The sequence below is a fragment of the Actinia tenebrosa genome, unplaced genomic scaffold (assembly GCF_029948245.1).
Source record: "Actinia tenebrosa isolate PJP-AT-01 unplaced genomic scaffold, QUT_ActTen_1.0 PGA_scaffold4__44_contigs__length_22323623, whole genome shotgun sequence".
NCBI classification, from domain to species: domain Eukaryota; kingdom Metazoa; phylum Cnidaria; class Anthozoa; order Actiniaria; family Actiniidae; genus Actinia; species Actinia tenebrosa.
The window spans coordinates 3,066,649-3,084,221 of record NW_028292581.1 but is presented as its reverse complement, the minus strand read 5'-3'; the positions used below and the strand labels follow the sequence as shown (position 1 = coordinate 3,084,221).

General features: G+C 34.9%; 1 protein-coding gene and 1 long non-coding RNA gene across 2 annotated transcripts; one reads left to right on the top strand and one right to left on the bottom strand.

The window, feature by feature from the left end:
- Positions 1–3,947: 3,947 nt before the first annotated feature.
- On the bottom strand, positions 3,948–15,845 carry LOC148906862 (26S proteasome non-ATPase regulatory subunit 11A-like). Its single transcript, XM_089037035.1, has 16 exons — positions 15,723–15,845; positions 15,444–15,545; positions 15,210–15,334; positions 13,932–14,003; positions 13,653–13,710; positions 8,622–8,733; positions 8,021–8,103; positions 7,881–7,945; positions 7,619–7,695; positions 6,877–6,937; positions 6,260–6,322; positions 6,101–6,148; positions 5,448–5,525; positions 5,314–5,349; positions 4,683–4,734; positions 3,948–4,153 (listed from the first exon to the last, which is right to left on the bottom strand). The coding sequence occupies exons 1-16, from the start codon at positions 15,799–15,801 to the stop codon at positions 4,011–4,013; spliced, it is 1,254 nt and encodes a 417-aa protein (XP_088893161.1). The 5' UTR covers positions 15,802–15,845; the 3' UTR covers positions 3,948–4,010.
- On the top strand, positions 13,651–15,406 carry LOC148906863 (uncharacterized). Its single transcript, XR_016121162.1, has 2 exons — positions 13,651–13,749; positions 15,093–15,406. It is a non-coding gene; the product is annotated as an uncharacterized LOC148906863 (long non-coding RNA).
- Positions 15,846–17,573: the final 1,728 nt, after the last annotated feature.

Genomic DNA, 17,573 nt, shown 5'->3' with positions numbered 1-17,573 from the left:
TTACATCCTTCATCAATAATAAAGATATTGTAAGGAGGTGTGAAAATGGTCGAAAATCGTTCAAAACCATGGGCTATAGCCCATGCTTTGGTCAAAAATGGCCAGAAATCACCTAATTTGCATCCTTCATTGATAATGCACATTTTGATAGGAGGTGTGAAAATGGCCAAAATCGATCAAAACCATGTGCTATAGCCCATGCTTTTTGGTCAAAAATGGCCAGAAATGACCTAATTTCCATCCTTCATAAATAATGCACATTTTGATAGGTGTGAAAATGGTCCAAAATCGATCAAAACCATGGGCTATAGCCCATGCTTTTTGGTCAAAAATGGCCAGATTCACCTATTTTACATCCTTCATAAATAATGCACACTTTGATAGGTGTGAAAATGTTCCAAAATCGATCAAAACCATGGGCTATAGCCCATGCTTTTTGGTCAAAAATGGCCAGAAATGACTTATTTTACATCCTTCATATATAATGCATATTTTATTAGGAGGTGTGAAAATGTTCGAAAATCAATCAAAACCACGGGTTATAGCCCATGCTTATTGGTGAAAAATGGCAAGACATGACCTAATTTGCATTTTTCATAAACAATAAATATATTATTAGTAAGAGTGAAAATGGTCCAAAATCGATCAAAACCATGTGCTATAGCCCATGCTCTTTGGTCAAAAATAGCCAGAAAAGACCTATTTTACATCCTTCATATATAATAAAGATATTGTTAGGTGTGAAAATGGTGGAAAATAGATCAAAACCATGGGCTATAGCCCATGCTCTTTGGTCAAAAATAGCCAGAAAAGACCTATTTTACATCCTTCATATATAATAAAGATATTGTTAGGAGGTTTGAAAATGGTCCAAAATCGATCAAAACCATGGGCTATAGCCCATGCTTTTTGGTCAAAAATGACCAGAATTCACCTATTTTACATCCTTCATAAATAATGCACATTTTGATAGGAGGTGTGAAAATGACCCAAAATTGATCAAAACCATGTGCTATAGCCCATGCTTTTTGGTCAAAAATGGCCAGATTCACCTATTTTACATCCTTCATAAATAATGCACATTTTGATAGGTGTGAAAATGTTCCAAAATCGATCAAATACATGGGCTATATGCCATGCTTTTTGGTCAAAAATGGCCAGAAATGACTTATTTTACATCGTTCATAAATAATAAAGATATTGTAAGGTTTGAAAATGGTCCAAAATCGATCAAAACCATGGGCTATAGCCCATGCTTTTTGGTCAAAAAATGCCCAAGAATGACCTATTTTGCATTTTTCATAAATAATAAATATATTATTAGTAAGTGTGAAAATGACCAAAAACCGATCAAAACCATGGGCTATAGCCCATGCTTTTTGGTGAAAAATGGCCAGAAATGACCTATTTTGCATCCTTCATAAATAATGCACATTTTGATAGGTGTGAAAATGTTCCAAAATCGATCAAAACCATGGGCTATAGCCCATGCTTTTTGATCCAAAATGGCCAGAAATGACTTATTTTACATCCTTCATAAATAATAAAGATATTGTTAGGAGGTTTGAAAATGGTCCAAAATCGATCAAAACCATGGGCTATAGCCCATGCTTTTTGGTCAAAAATGACCAGAATTCACCTATTTTACATCCTTCATAAATAATGCACATTTTGATAGGTGTGAAAATGACCCAAAATTGATCAAAACCATGTGCTATAGCCCATGCTTTTTGGTCAAAAATGGCCAGATTCACCTATTTTACATCCTTCATAAATAATGCACATTTTAATAGGTGTGAAAATGTTCCAAAATCGATCAAATACATGGGCTATATGCCATGCTTTTTGGTCAAAAATGGCCAGAAATGACTTATTTTACATCCTTCATAAATAATAAAGATATTGTTAGGAGGTTTGAAAATGGTCCAAAATCGATCAAAACCATGGGCTATAGCCCATGCTTTTTGGTCAAAAATGCCCAAGAATGACCTATTTTGCATTTTTCATAAATAATAAATATATTATTAGTAAGTGTGAAAATGACCCAAAACCGATCAAAACCATGGGCTATAGCCCATGCTTTTTGGTCAAAAATGGCCAGAAATGACTTATTTTACATCCTTCATAAATAATAAAGATATTGTTAGGAGGTTTGAAAATGGTCCAAAATCGATCAAAACCATGGGCTATAGCCCATGCTTTTTGGTCAAAAATGACCAGAATTCACCTATTTTACATCCTTCATAAATAATGCACATTTTGATAGGAGGTGTGAAAATGACCCAAAATTGATCAAAACCATGTGCTATAGCCCATGCTTTTTGGTCAAAAATGGCCAGATTCACCTATTTTACATCCTTCATAAATAATGCACATTTTAATAGGTGTGAAAATGTTCCAAAATCGATCAAATACATGGGCTATATGCCATGCTTTTTGGTCAAAAATGGCCAGAAATGACTTATTTTACATCCTTCATAAATAATAAAGATATTGTTAGGAGGTTTGAAAATGGTCCAAAATCGATCAAAACCATGGGCTATAGCCCATGCTTTTTGGTCAAAAATGCCCAAGAATGACCTATTTTGCATTTTTCATAAATAATAAATATATTATTAGTAAGTGTGAAAATGACCCAAAACCGATCAAAACCATGGGCTATAGCCCATGCTTTTTGGTCAAAAATGGCCAGAAATGACCTATTTTGCATCCTTCATAAATAATGCACATTTTGATAGGTGTGAAAATGTTCCAAAATCGATCGAAAACATGGGCTATATGCCATGCTTTTTGGTCAAAAATGGCCAGAAATGACTTATTTTACATCGTTCATAAATAATAAAGATATTGTTAGGTTTGAAAATGGTCCAAAATCGATCAAAACCATGGGCTATAGCCCATGCTTTTTGGTCAAAAATGCCCAAGAATGACCTATTTTGCATTTTTCATAAATAATAAATATATTATTAGTAAGTGTGAAAATGAACCAAAACCGATCAAAACCATGGGCTATAGCCCATGCTTTTTGGTCCAAAATGGCCAGGAATGAATTATTTTACATCCTTCATAAATAATAAAGATATTGTTAGGAGGTGTGAAAATGGTCGAAAATGGATCAAAACCATGGCCTATAACCCATGCTTTTTGGTGAAAAATAGCCAGAATTCACCTATTAGACATCCTTCATACATAATTCATATTTTGTTAGGTTTGAAAATGGTCCAAAATCGATCAAAACCATGGGCTATAGCCCATGCTTTTTGGTCAAAAATGGCAAGAAATGACCTAATTTGCATCCTTCGTAAATAATGCATATTTTGTTAGGAGGTGTGAAAATGGTCGAAAATCGATCAAAACCATGGCCTATAGCCCATGCTTTTTGGTGAAAAATGGCCAAAAATGACCTATTTTACATCCTTCATAAAAAATGCATATTTTGTTAGGTGTGAAAATGGTCCAAAATCGATCAAAAATATGGGCTATAGATTGACAAGGATTTCTGAAATAGGTGTAAGTTGAAGACTCTTTTTATAGTAATTATGCAAAATGTAGAGGTGATTTTACGTGGCCACAGGCAGTGGCGTTAAAGCACAAGATCCGGTTTCAGAAAAAGGAGTTGGGATTCAAAATGAAAAAACACTTTCTTCAATCCTTCTCTTTTTTACATTGTAAAAAAAAGTTTTGGTTTTGCTCTAGTGCGCTACAACCCTGAAAGGATAAATAATGCTGATGATATACGAAACTTGGCAAGTCTAGAACTGATGGTTTCTAAACAATGAGAAGGCTAAGGTCCTCTAATGAAAAAGTCAATGGAAAAAACATGGCTGTGATGATCTTCTTAGTTGGTTGAGGTACACACTGCCTTTCTTCGTATCATTTACAGAAAGAAAAAAGCTTTTTATGAGGACACAGAATTTTGTTTATACATCTTCTTATAAACCCAGGTATCTTTGCAGAGATATATTTTAATACATAATGACAACAGATTAGACAAGAAGGTCCAAGTGACTCTAAGATAATTTTTTAGCCTTGGTGTAGAGAGCATCTACGACTGTACCCATCTGGTGTACAAGATCCAATGTGTGTTCATAAGTCTTGTCTGGTGTAGCATCATCAAATACTACTAATACTCCAGAACCTTGATCTAGGATACCTAGAAATAATCACATCCAACATGTTAGGGAAACACACATGCGACGGCCAAAACTATCGATGTTTCTTTGTCTGTCTTCAAGTTCTTGTGCAATAGATTATTTTAGTTTGGGCATAATGTTTTCTCATTTCAAACCATGTCTTTACGTACACAGCATTTCTTTTAACAGCTACACATGAGAATACCTATGAATATGGATACAACTCAAACAAAAAATCAAAATAGAAAAAAAAGACACTTGTTCAGGACAGGGGTGCTTAAGTCTCCCCCCTCCTTATTATTTTGCCATCAAATTTTGAATATTGTTTGCTAATTAAAATATCAAAAGCCAATGCAATAAATATGTTGTAAATTACCCCCAAAACACTAGAAACGTGCACTTCCTAGGGTCTGAGTTTAAATTTTTTGTTGGTTTCCACCTTCTGCAGTCATTAGCCCCTAAAATTAATTACGCTCAAAATTCCGCTCTGCAGACCCTGTTATTTAGTAAATAAGTGAGAGGAGCAGGATACAGTATGCTCTATCATACCATGTAGTTTCTTGTCTAGGATCATCTGTGAAAGCTTTTTTTCAACAACATCCTGAGAAAAAAAGACACAAAACGTTTAATGACATTGCACTGTTAAAAGAGAAGTACTGTGTGGTGGTTCTTTCTGCTTATAACATATAGTCACAAGATTCCTTCACATGCGACACACAAAACCAAGTTATGAAGAATATCAGGCAGGAAAAAGCAGAGTTTTATGTTGGAGGAGATGGGTGAGGGTCCTCTCTGTGGTCCCTGCATGATCATTTACAGAAAAATCCCTTGTTTCACGACCCTTTGCTTTTTAAAACTTTTGTTAGAACTAGGTTTTGGCCCTGCCAATCAAGTAAGGCCTTGGTGGGGGTTCCATAATCCATAATTCCATAATCCTGGGTAAATTAGTATATGTAATAGGACTCCATGCTGTCCAATTAAGAAATAATTATCCCTACCCCTAATAATTAATATCCTCAAACCCTAACAGGGCCATGTGAGGGGGAGGGAATTACACATTAAAAAATATGATGATTTGAGAACAAAAAGTCACATGATACTAGGAACAGTACTAGGAACTTGACAATATAATGTCAAACAAACACATGTACATGTACACATATGTATCATAGTCATTTACCTGAGGTAGGTTTATCAGCTTTGCAACATGCTCAATCTAAAAATGAAAGAATGTAAATTGTTATTGCCTTTAATGGGGACATACTCTTTACTACAGGTATCTATGACAACAACTGTGGTAAGGGTTTTACGCACCTCTACTCTTGAGAATGGCTCAATAATCCTTAGTAAATTTTGAGTGAGCAGGTTATCATAAAGTGCATCAAGATGAGTCTGAAAACAAAATAAGCAGCATTTTAATTATCAATGGATAAGGAACAAACGTACCAGGGTTTACTCTGTACTTTCTTCCCCCCTTCCCCAAACACCCCTGAAAGGAATCCCCCCCCCCCCCCCTCCTTCCACCGCTCCCAAAAGGAGGAAATATCTGTTCTACTTTTGCTTGTCAGCTTTTGGATACATGGACTTTATCACAGACCTGTTAGATCTGTATCAATTTATTTTCAAGGACATGAATTATAATAGGTTATGCATGGTGAAATATATTGTTCAAACATGGTTGCTGCATGAAAAAAGTCCATCCCATTTGGTTTGAGGAAATTTGGGGAAGGGGTGAAGAATGTGATGATAAAATATTGTACTAGGTTACCTGTGTCACAATACAAAATAAATAAAAAAATCCCCTGTATTCCTAATTGGAAACTTGGAACTCAAATTTTCTGAATTCACCTATAACATCACCCCATATTGCCTTTTACTAAGCAATTATTATTTGACAGAATAAGCTTCCTGGTAAAATTAATATTAAGTGCAAATTATTTTAAAAGAATTATTAATGTTGCACCTACTTGTATAATAGGATCATCTGTCAACTCTTTCTTGTATGTAGTCAACGCCTGGAGGAAAAAAAACTATTGATATCCATGTACAATGTATTTAAATAATGTTTTTAGTCATTTAGTTTAAAGTTTATTTCCAGTACGTGGTCAGTGCTTTTTGTAGCCTACCTGTTGGAACTCTAAAAGTGATCTGTTGTGACTTGCATTGGCTATACTCTTCATGGCTATCAGCTACAACAACAAAGTAAATGTGCTGTTAATGATTGGTATATGGGGTTTCGTTTTATTATTCATAGTAATGGAGCCATGTTTTAAGTGACAAAATATGTACATGTGCTCTTACAAGAAATATAAAAATCATTTCAAGATCACAATAACAACCTTTCATAAAATTTTATAAGTAATCTACATATAACATATTGCCTTCCCTCAATATTTATCATCATTTTAGTACTTAAGTCTTTATTTAACAATTATTCGGCGAAGGCGAAGTGAATATCGGGGAATATTTACCGAGATGTGAGCCTTCAAAATATTCTCTGATATTCACTGAGCATGAGGCAAATAATTGCTTTAGTTTAAATACACAGGTGATTCTTTCAAAAAATAGAAGAAGATAAAAGACATTTTTTTACGGTAACAGCAACAAAGTGGCTGGCCGCCATTTTGGATTATCGCTGGAGGTGATTATCGTGTGATAGTGTGAGTTTATCGACCAATCAGTGCACGAGATTTTCAATAATCACCTGTGTATTTTTACTAAACAGTATTACTTGATGGCTTACCTGTGATCCTGAGTATCTTAGTGCTAGTTTACGGCTTATTATAGACTGAACATCATCAGGACTGCAAAAACAAGCATAATTTTCAAATGATTAAATTACAGTATGTCTCATTAATGTAATAAATTTTAGCAAACCAATTTTTACAGCAAGTTTCTACAACCTGGACACTGTCCATTTTCTCCTTTTTTGATTGACATTTATTAAATTAACAATACATGTAGTCTGAAATTGTTAATTTTTGATTGATGGAAGCCAAAATCACAGTGCTGTCTGGAAGTTTTTGAAGGGATAGAAAAATGAACATTGCACTGTAGGTACAGTAGTCCCTAATTATGAGACTTGTTATCATTATAGCAGGGTCTGGAAGGTGGGAAAGGGTCTGGTACAATACTGTACACTGTATCTGGCACCGAAATCCCTCATCATTAGTTGCAAGCGACAACCACATTCAACATACAGCTGTATTCAAAGGTGTTTGAATTTTTTTATTATTTATTAACGGTTTTCATGTTTTCTCCAAGGATCAGAAAGCAAAATCCCACATCCCAGACATCAAATTCGGCAATTCCCGAGTCATGGCTAATGCCATATATCCAGTTTTCCATTTTTTCTAGTTTTCAGGATTCTGTGCTAAATTCTATTCATTTTATCTGTTTTATCTGGCAAATACCTTTCCAGACCCTGTTACAGCACAGCATGAGTGGTGAAGTATAATGATGAAGATGTCAGGCGTCCCACTCACCTGTCAAGCATAATTTTGCACAGTAACATATACTTCAACGCTGATACTGCTTTGGGACTGTCAATAGAATCAAACCCCTACAAAGTAGAAAAAGATGAAAAATCAACATTACTGGTCAAAATGACAGGCAGGCAAAAAAGTTGACCAGACAAGTCCCAATTCTGGGTGGACATTGTCGGATGTCTGACTGTTATTTTAAGTTCTACAGTAATGGTTACTAGAAACTCCTAATTCAATACTAAAACCCTTGTGATTGACTCACCTCAAAACTCTCATAAAAGTATGAATACGCTGTTTTAAAGTCTTTTTCCTCAGCATGTAAGATGCCTAGCCAAGAGAAATTACATTAGTAACATGGCATAATCACATTAATTAGATATATTAAATAAGAACTATTGGTACCTGATTGAAGATCAAGAGACGCTTGAAGCTTTGGTGGACAATAAATACCATTTCCAGTTGTTCTTGCCGAGGTCAAAGCAGCTCTATTAAAAAATAGACCAATATTAAAGTCAGTAATGAAGAACATTAAAGTGCCTATCTCCTTTCTGACAATATTCACAGATATATGGATTCTACATGGGGTAAGATGTTGAATAACCCGAAAACATGTATAGTTTGAGTTTGGCTTCTTGAAGTCATAAAGGTTTTGCCATATGCTAAGAAACGAAAGGCTCTGGCTACAACTGGTTTTGAGCATGCCTACAGGACAGACTAGCCATTGTTTGGGTTATCTGTGGTCTTAAGCGATTCAAATTACTTTGAACATCTTTATTCATTTTAAGCACTGAATAATCTAGTTGAATTATTTATCCTTTGTCTTCTACTGTATGTGATTCTTTGTGTTTTTTTTTTGCATTTTTAACAAGTTTTTGGAGGTTTGAATAATGCCAAAAATGCCAGAGTTCCTGGCCATCAACAAACTGCCATTAATTCAAAACACTATTTGCTTAACATGATGAGAAAATTAAATTTGTGAACTAATTTCACTAATGGTATTTACCTAGACTTTGGGATATTGGAAAGTTGTTGATAAACTTTACTCTCCAGCAACTGCACCTCAACGAGGAGTACTTTGTCATCCAACTTTTTGAGTTCTTTTAGTAATTTAGAACCTGGGAATAAATTCTTGAGTTTAGCATAAGGGATGTCAAGTCTTTTAAAGCTACAGATATACTTTAGGAGAGAATTCTTTTTGTATTAAAGCAGTGAGCGCCAAAAACTATTTTCTTGAAGAAAGGCTGTTGTACAAGGCTAAAAATTTGTTAATCAGAAAGTTTAAGAGTAGGTCTCTGTAAGACTCAAGCAAAGTGGGAAATGAAATTTTTTGACCACCCTTGAAATTTGGTGTGTGAGTAGGCCTTTATGTGGGATTCACAAAAACAACAACAATTTGGTCACCAAATGTATTGTTGCCATGGAAACGGCAAGTGTTTTATGAGACCTTAATTTCCAATTTTTGGAATGAATTAAACCCACTCGAAGGTAAAATTCAATGCTGTGTTTCTCATACATGTTAAACTTAATTTCCTTAAAACTTTCGTCAATTATAAAGTATCTTTTCTAGTTTAGAAAAATACCAATTATTGTTAGTTTGTTATTTTGTACATGAAATATTCGTGCCTTCAAGTAACCGATGTATCAACTGTTTTAGCAACAAGATAAAATGGTCAAAATGTTTTTTGGTCGTTCTCCAAAAGTATTGCATTTCTAATATAGAGGCTTGGTGGGAAGTTTTCTGAAACATTGAAGTTACCAAACCGTGCAAAATCTCTGCGGGTACAATCATCTTTAGTCCTTGGATAGTCAAATTATAAGGCCTAAAATTCAAAATGTCCTAAATTCAACCATATCAAAGCTTCGAAAATTAGCACCAAAAAGATGCCAATAAGCTAAACAAGCATTAGAGGTTGAAGGGTAATACCTAAATAACAAAATTCTAGCAAAACAAATAATGTTCTAGTCTGCAAACACAGTAGAAAAATTTTTTATCCAAAGTAAACAATGGGCTATTTGCGATTTCCGTCATTTTCAACCTACCTTTATCGTTTCATTGTGACTTTTGTGGCGCTCAACTTTCCAAATTTTCACAAGGAAATGTTTCTTGGAGACTCAATAAGCATTTAGAGAACTAACCTTGGTCATAAAGAGCTAAAATCCAAGCAATAATTAAGTGGTTCTATAAAGGATTAGAACAGAATACACAAGTCATCGAATTCTCGTTCGAAGCAATACAGCATTTATAGTTTCTTCGAGCTTCAAAATTCCTGTATTTCGTGACAATATTACCTGTAAGCTGTTATTTAACATGAATGCTGAACTTTTGAAGGCTACAAAGTAAAAGAATATGCTTATTTTGAGAATATTTGAAAGAAAGAATTCTTGATCTAAAGTTGTTGTTCTCATTTTCAACCGCTGACCGGAAGTTTGGAAAAATGAATGAGTTTTTTTTCTCGGTGACCAGACATCTTCAAACATTCGGTATTAGCAAATGTACTCACTTAGTCAATGAATCCGATTTATTACTCTGCCGCGTAGGTAAGTATAATTACAGGTATTTCATGTTCAGCCAAATATGGCCCATTTTAACTCACATATTACAACATTCAATCTTATATGTGTACAATTTGCTGACCGGAAGTTTGGAAACTGATGATTTTCTCTGATTGGACCTGACAATTCGAGAGACATCCTCTCCAGTACATGCCAAGCTTATCACGATGGTGGTTGCATATACAAATTTATTAAAATCTTCTAGTGATATGATTGTCAAAAAATCCTGTTGCGGGGTTAACTTGCAATGGCAGATCTAGGGGAGGGGTGCATGGGGATTTTGTTCCCCTTCCCCCTAGATCCCTAGATGAGCTGTTATCTACTGCATTATTGGGGTTTGAGTTTGTAAGCAAAGGGTGCACCCCCTCCTAAAACGAAAATCCTGGATGGTGTCTCCCCCAATAGAAAAAATCCTGGATCCGCCCCTGACTTGCACGGCAATTATATACCAGCATGCGAAGAATAAATTCTTGACAAGAGCGCAGTGAAAACAGAAGTGAAAGATCGTCAAGGTAGTCGGCATGCATGCTTCGAATAACGTTTTTGCTTCATTGTTTTTTTAAAATACTTTATCACAAGATATACCCTCTCTTCCGCTACTAAAAACTCCGTTCCTACAACTATTTTCACATAAACTTGTCAAAATAGAAATTCGAAACTAAATTATTAACTTTAAAGGGGGACTAACATGAAAATCCTCCGAAATTTAATTTGACTAAAACTTCAATCGAATAATCTTTAACAGTTTAATAATCACTGGTTAAATTATTATTTTTTATATTCCAATGGGAAGTATTATATTTTTATGAATTTTATAGGTGTCTGTGACGTCATACACTCAACACCAAACATCGCTCCATACATTTCTTTGTAAATAATTTCATGTTTTACTCTTTTTCTATTAAACACAAAGGTCCGCTGAAAACTTAACTTTCGAACTTGTGGTTAGACTGAGTATAAAACTAGCGGAAATTTTGATTACAAAATACAAAGAAATGTATGGAGCAATGTTTAGTGTTGAGTGTATGACATCACAGACTCCTATAAAAATTGGTAAAATATAATACTTCCCACCCAAATATCAGAAAAAAACTTTAACCAGTGATTATTAGACCTGTAAGGGTTATTCCAGTAAAGGTTTCAGCAGAATTAAAATTTGGATGATTTTCGTGCTGGTCCCCCTATAATTATTGTAGAAAAGAATAAGGTCGATAAATGGCATAACACAAATTGAAGTCATTAACAAATAGCTGAACATGAAATACCTGTAATTATAATTACCTGCGCGGCAGAGTAATAAATCAGATTCATTCCCCGCAACAGGATTTTTTGACAATCATATCACTAGAAGATTTTAATAAATTTGTATATGCAACCACCATCGTGATAAGCTTGGCATGTACTGGAGAGGATGTCTCTCGAATTGTCAGGTCCAATCAGAGAAAATCATCAGTTTCCAAACTTCCGGTCAGCAAATTGTACACATATAAGATTGAATGTTGTAATATGTGAGTTAAAATGGGCCATATTTGGCTGAACATGAAATACCTGTAATTATACTTACCTACGCGGCAGAGTAATAAATCGGATTCATTGACTAAGTGAGTACATTTGCTAATACCGAATGTTTGAAGATGTCTGGTCACCGAGAAAAAAAACTCATTCATTTTTCCAAACTTCCGGTCAGCGGTTGAAAATGAGAACAACAACTTTAGATCAAGAATTCTTTCTTTCAAATATTCTCAAAATAAGCATATTCTTTTACTTTGTAGCCTTCAAAAGTTCAGCATTCATGTTAAATAACAGCTTACAGGTAATATTGTCACGAAATACAGGAATTTTGAAGCTCGAAGAAACTATAAATGCTGTATTGCTTCGAACGAGAATTCGATGACTTGTGTATTCTGTTCTAATCCTTTATAGAACCACTTAATTATTGCTTGGATTTTAGCTCTTTATGACCAAGGTTAGTTCTCTAAATGCTTATTGAGTCTCCAAGAAACATTTCCTTGTGAAAATTTGGAAAGTTGAGCGCCACAAAAGTCACAATGAAACGATAAAGGTAGGTTGAAAATGACGGAAATCGCAAATAGCCCATTGTTTACTTTGGATAAAAAATTTTTCTACTGTGTTTGCAGACTAGAACATTATTTGTTTTGCTAGAATTTTGTTATTTAGGTATTACCCTTCAACCTCTAATGCTTGTTTAGCTTATTGGCATCTTTTTGGTGCTAATTTTCGAAGCTTTGATATGGTTGAATTTAGGACATTTTGAATTTTAGGCCTTATAATTTGACTATCCAAGGACTAAAGATGATTGTACCCGCAGAGATTTTGCACGGTTTGGTAACTTCAATGTTTCAGAAAACTTCCCACCAAGCCTCTATATTAGAAATGCAATACTTTTGGAGAACGACCAAAAAACATTTTGACCATTTTATCTTGTTGCTAAAACAGTTGATACATCGGTTACTTGAAGGCACGAATATTTCATGTACAAAATAACAAACTAACAATAATTGGTATTTTTCTAAACTAGAAAAGATACTTTATAATTGACGAAAGTTTTAAGGAAATTAAGTTTAACATGTATGAGAAACACAGCATTGAATTTTACCTTCGAGTGGGTTTAATTCATTCCAAAAATTGGAAATTAAGGTCTCATAAAACACTTGCCGTTTCCATGGCAACAATACATTTGGTGACCAAATTGTTGTTGTTTTTGTGAATCCCACATAAAGGCCTACTCACACACCAAATTTCAAGGGTGGTCAAAAAATTTCATTTCCCACTTTGCTTGAGTCTTACAGAGACCTACTCTTAACTTGTTTGGAAGTGGAGAAGACCGATGAAAGTGGAATCAAAGTGTTAACCCAAAGCAAAAATTTTATTTGAAAATGAGGTTTAGGCCTTCATTTGCTTATTTCCTATATATTTTCTATAAAAAAAAGCCTGATAAAGCAACATTCTAACACAAATACAACAAATGATCTAAGTTGTACAATTGAAAATACTACTTCAAACAGGCATTTTATCATAGTACATCAGTTTCTAACTGTTTAAAAAAGGTTTTGGGTGTTAACCCAATATGAAAATTGGGATCAAAAGTCATACGAAAGTCTAGTTTTTGGCACTTTTTGCCATTATTGCTCATTATTGAAAAAATATTCCCCTTCATTAAAATATATTGTCAGTCGAAGATCTATAATCTGAAATTGAGTAGCACAGCTTTAGATTGGAACATGAAGCATGACTGGTACATTGAAACTTCAATGTTAAGGATACAGTCATGTCAATAAATGAAATTAAAAAAACAATACCTTGAGAGAGATTTAAGACTGAATTAAATATTTGATTTTGTCTAAGAACTCCCTTGAGATATTTTTAATTTCAATTCTTATAGACAGCTGTCAAAATACTAGTTTGCAAATGAGATATCAAGCCTTGTGGGTTGAATTTCAACAAAAACAGTAGTTATTACCTAATTTTAGAGCTTCAGTGTAATTCATGGTATCAAAGTACAGCCCAATTAGTCTTGACTGAAAATAGAGAAAGATTAAATGTCATGTACTGTACACGTAAGTCATTTGGTACATATAAATATCTCTCATTTAATAATTTAATTCTTTTAGTTCCATCTTTTTTTCAATGTATGAAAGATGTAGCCATCAGCTATTGATACCAATTACGTTTTTCTGAAAATACCTTCAATTTTTATGAATACCCTAAAACAGCCTTTGATCTGAATGAATGTAATTACCTCTAGAGCTTGTCTTAGGAAGGTTCGCTTCTCCTGTTTTGACCATTCTATACATTCTAGACACAGTTCAACCTGGATTTGACAAATTTACAATAATTAGCATAAAGTGATGTTGTTTTATTTTCTGTTTGATCATTTATCGGTAATTCATTTTTACTATTAAGAAACCCCAAAAAATCTTGTATATCGTAACATAAATAATATGAGGGATAACCCATCGGCATGTCATATGGCTTTAATGACAGGGCTTAAAATAAAAGCTGGTCAGTCACTGGTCATGATGATTGGCAAAACTAGTTTTAGCTCAGCCATACCTCAATTCTGGCTCAATGTTACTGGTCAAAATGGCTTGCAAGTCAAAGATTTTACTGGACAAGTTCTAATTTTGGCAGACATTGTCAACCATTGACAGGCAGTTATTTTAACCCTGAGCGTGACTTCAAAATAATTATGCATTGGTTGGGGTGTTCAGCATTTTTCAAGGGGGAGGGGGTAATGTACAGTAATTTTGGAAAACTTGACAAAAGAGTTATCAAAATGTGGCTAACTAGATAAGAACCAGTGGGTAGGTTAAGAAAGTTTTGCCTTTCAATGGTCTTATGAATGAGAAACCTTGTAAATTGGGAATGTCATTTAGCTTACAGTTTGGCAATTGAAGCAGGGACAGCAGACCACTCTTTAGAGTGTGGGTGTGTGTGACGGGGAAGGAGGGAGGGGAGTTGCTAAGGAGCACTTTTTTTAAGTGGGGGCTAACCTCTCTTTTGTTGCATAATAGAACTCAAACTATGAGAAATTACAGGACTTAAAATAACTGCCAGATGTCCCCAGTCATGATGACTGGCCAAATTAGTTTTAGCTCAGTCATACCTCGTTTCTGGCTTACAGTAGGGTTACTGGCCACCAGCAAGGAAAAAAGTTCGAATTCTGGGCAGACATGTCTGGCATTATTTCAAGCCATGAAATTAAGGTGTCACTCTTGTAAAGAGTGAGGGGAGGGGGGTTTAAAACCCTGCAGGCTCTGCTGTCCTTTCTGAAGTGTGAGAATATAAATGTGAGGGGGAGGGGTGGCATTCACTGCGTATCGGCATATCCGTGTATCCACTTCAACATATGCCTCGTTCTTTAAAAGTTAATATTCTGTATACGCTTTCATATCTACAGGGGGAGGGGTGGACTTCTTCACTGCCTATCCGTATCGTGAGAAGTGCGGAGAATCACAGTTATTAAATATTTATAATTATTCAAAGCACTGAAGCAGATATGAAGCAAAGTACAGACCTCCATTCCAGTAGAAGCCTCCATGTCAAGAAAACAATCCACCAAGGTACGGACAAGTTTAGCTGCTTTTGCTTTGGAAACCAACTGAAGAAATGGTCTAATGAACTTAATAAGACCACCGAGCTCTGTAAACCGAAAATAAAATGACAATAGTAAAAATAGTAGAAAATGTGAAAATAAAAAATAAAGTTGAACTATACACGCGTAAGCTTTCACCATAAAAAAGAGACAAACCTTCCGCTTTCGATGTCTTGGAATGCAACGAAGCAAGATTTAGGATAGCTTGTTCCTTCATTTTCAGACCCTCATCATCTTCCACGGGAATATTTCTCTTCACTTGAATGACAAAAAATACAAAAAGCCGGTGAAAATTTCCCACACTGACATAAAGACATCACATGGAATGCTTTCAATTAAGAACCTTCAATATTCAGTCAGTTTACCATCAAATACCACACAAACAAATTAACCACAATTAGCAAAATACAATTAGCACGTTATATATATGTTTACCTATAGAAGAAAGTAATTCCATAGCCTGTTCAGGCTCAGTACTTTCGATTTCTTTAGCTTTTTCTAGTTCAGTCGCCATCTTGGAATAAAAAAGTTAATCGTACCCAGGAACCCTTGCGGGCAGAAACGCTAAGTCATGCCTAGGTCCCAGTTCACCACCGTATAAAAGTACGTACAATAGAAGACGGTAAAAAAAATTTTAACCAATAAAAACAAATATAAAAGACTTCAACTTATCTATGAGCGTCATCATAAAATTCAATAATAAAAAAGAGCGAAGGAATAAGCGAAAGAAAGGAAGAACAACGGAGAAAAAAAAAAAAAACTAGATAAATTACATTTTCAGCACTAGAACTGGTTTTCAAATACAAAATGAAAAATATATACTTACATAATATGAATTCATTTATTTTTGTGGTACTCAATATATTTATTAAACTCATTAATAATTCATGAGGAAAACACAACAGAAATCACGACCGTGAAGAGTTCTGTAAATCAGATACAGAATTCTGTTCATTTGCATAACTTTTAAGATGGATTTTCTTGGGCAGATTCACTTTTATCTTGAAAATTTTAGCGAAACACAAATGAACTAAGCTAGACGTTTGATAAGTAATCTACAGTATTCGTGTCCGTGTTGCATCCAATATACAAACTCTCGGCTACGCCTCGAGTTTGTATATCGGATACAACACGGACACTCATACTGTATATACTATAAATTACATAAAACACTCTATGACATGAAAAAACATGGTATATAAAACACTGTATGACATGAAAAAACATGGTATATAAACAAAGTATGACATGAAAGACATGGTATATAGAACACTGTATGACATGAAAAAACATGTATATAAAACACTGTATGACATGAAAAAATGCCGAATACGAAACCAAGGCTATATTTTGTTCCTACATATATTGATAGCATGTTATGATTCGGTAAGCATATTATTTTATATGGTATATTCCGGAGAGTACCACAAATCCCTAATTTGAAGTTTACCGAGGGTGAGCCGTCTGACCTTCATTGGTGTGTCGGTGTTCAAAGGGAGGGGGCGGCGTGAGTATGATTCAGTAACAATGGGTTTGCGTTTTTATAATTCCCAATTGTATAACTGCTCTTCTTGAATCCCACTCAATTTTAATTTCCTTTCACATGCAGTGGAAATAAAACTACCAAGAACGACCCCCAAGAGTTACTAAGCTCAAATTATTGAATTCCTTCAGTTTAGGTCCTCTGTAGGGCACTGGTTAACGATACCACCTGCCACATTAAGGGCGGATCCAGGGTTTTTTGAAGGGGGGGTCTCAGGGGTAAATTTTGTGGGCTAAGGAATCCCAGTCGCATTCTTACCACAGGAAGCCCATTTGACCTCAGGAATGACAGGGGGGTCGCGACCCCCCCGACCCTCCCCCTGGATCCGCCCTTGCACATGACAATTGATTCAAGAACAAAAGAGTTTCGTTTTAATGCGTCATGATAGCAAAGCTGAGTTTTGACGACTCATCTCTTGTCACGTTGTCTGTCATTCTTCGCGCATCTCTATCAACTATGTTTTGATGAGCTGAGCTAGTAGAACAGAGTACGATTGTCCAATCAGAAACATGCACTACTTTTTCTCATCTTTCGCTTTCTTTACTTTAAACACCGTCTTCTGAAAGTGTATGAGAATTCGTTCGGCTTTTTTAGCGATCAGATGGGGTCCGATGTTTTCAAGGCAGTATACTAGCTACAGTAGATCCCTCTTGGAAGCGAGACTTACAGAAAAAGACAAAAGAAATCACACTTTTCTCGATTGGATTCTTGCCATATTTCTTTTGCATTTTCCTTTTCGTATT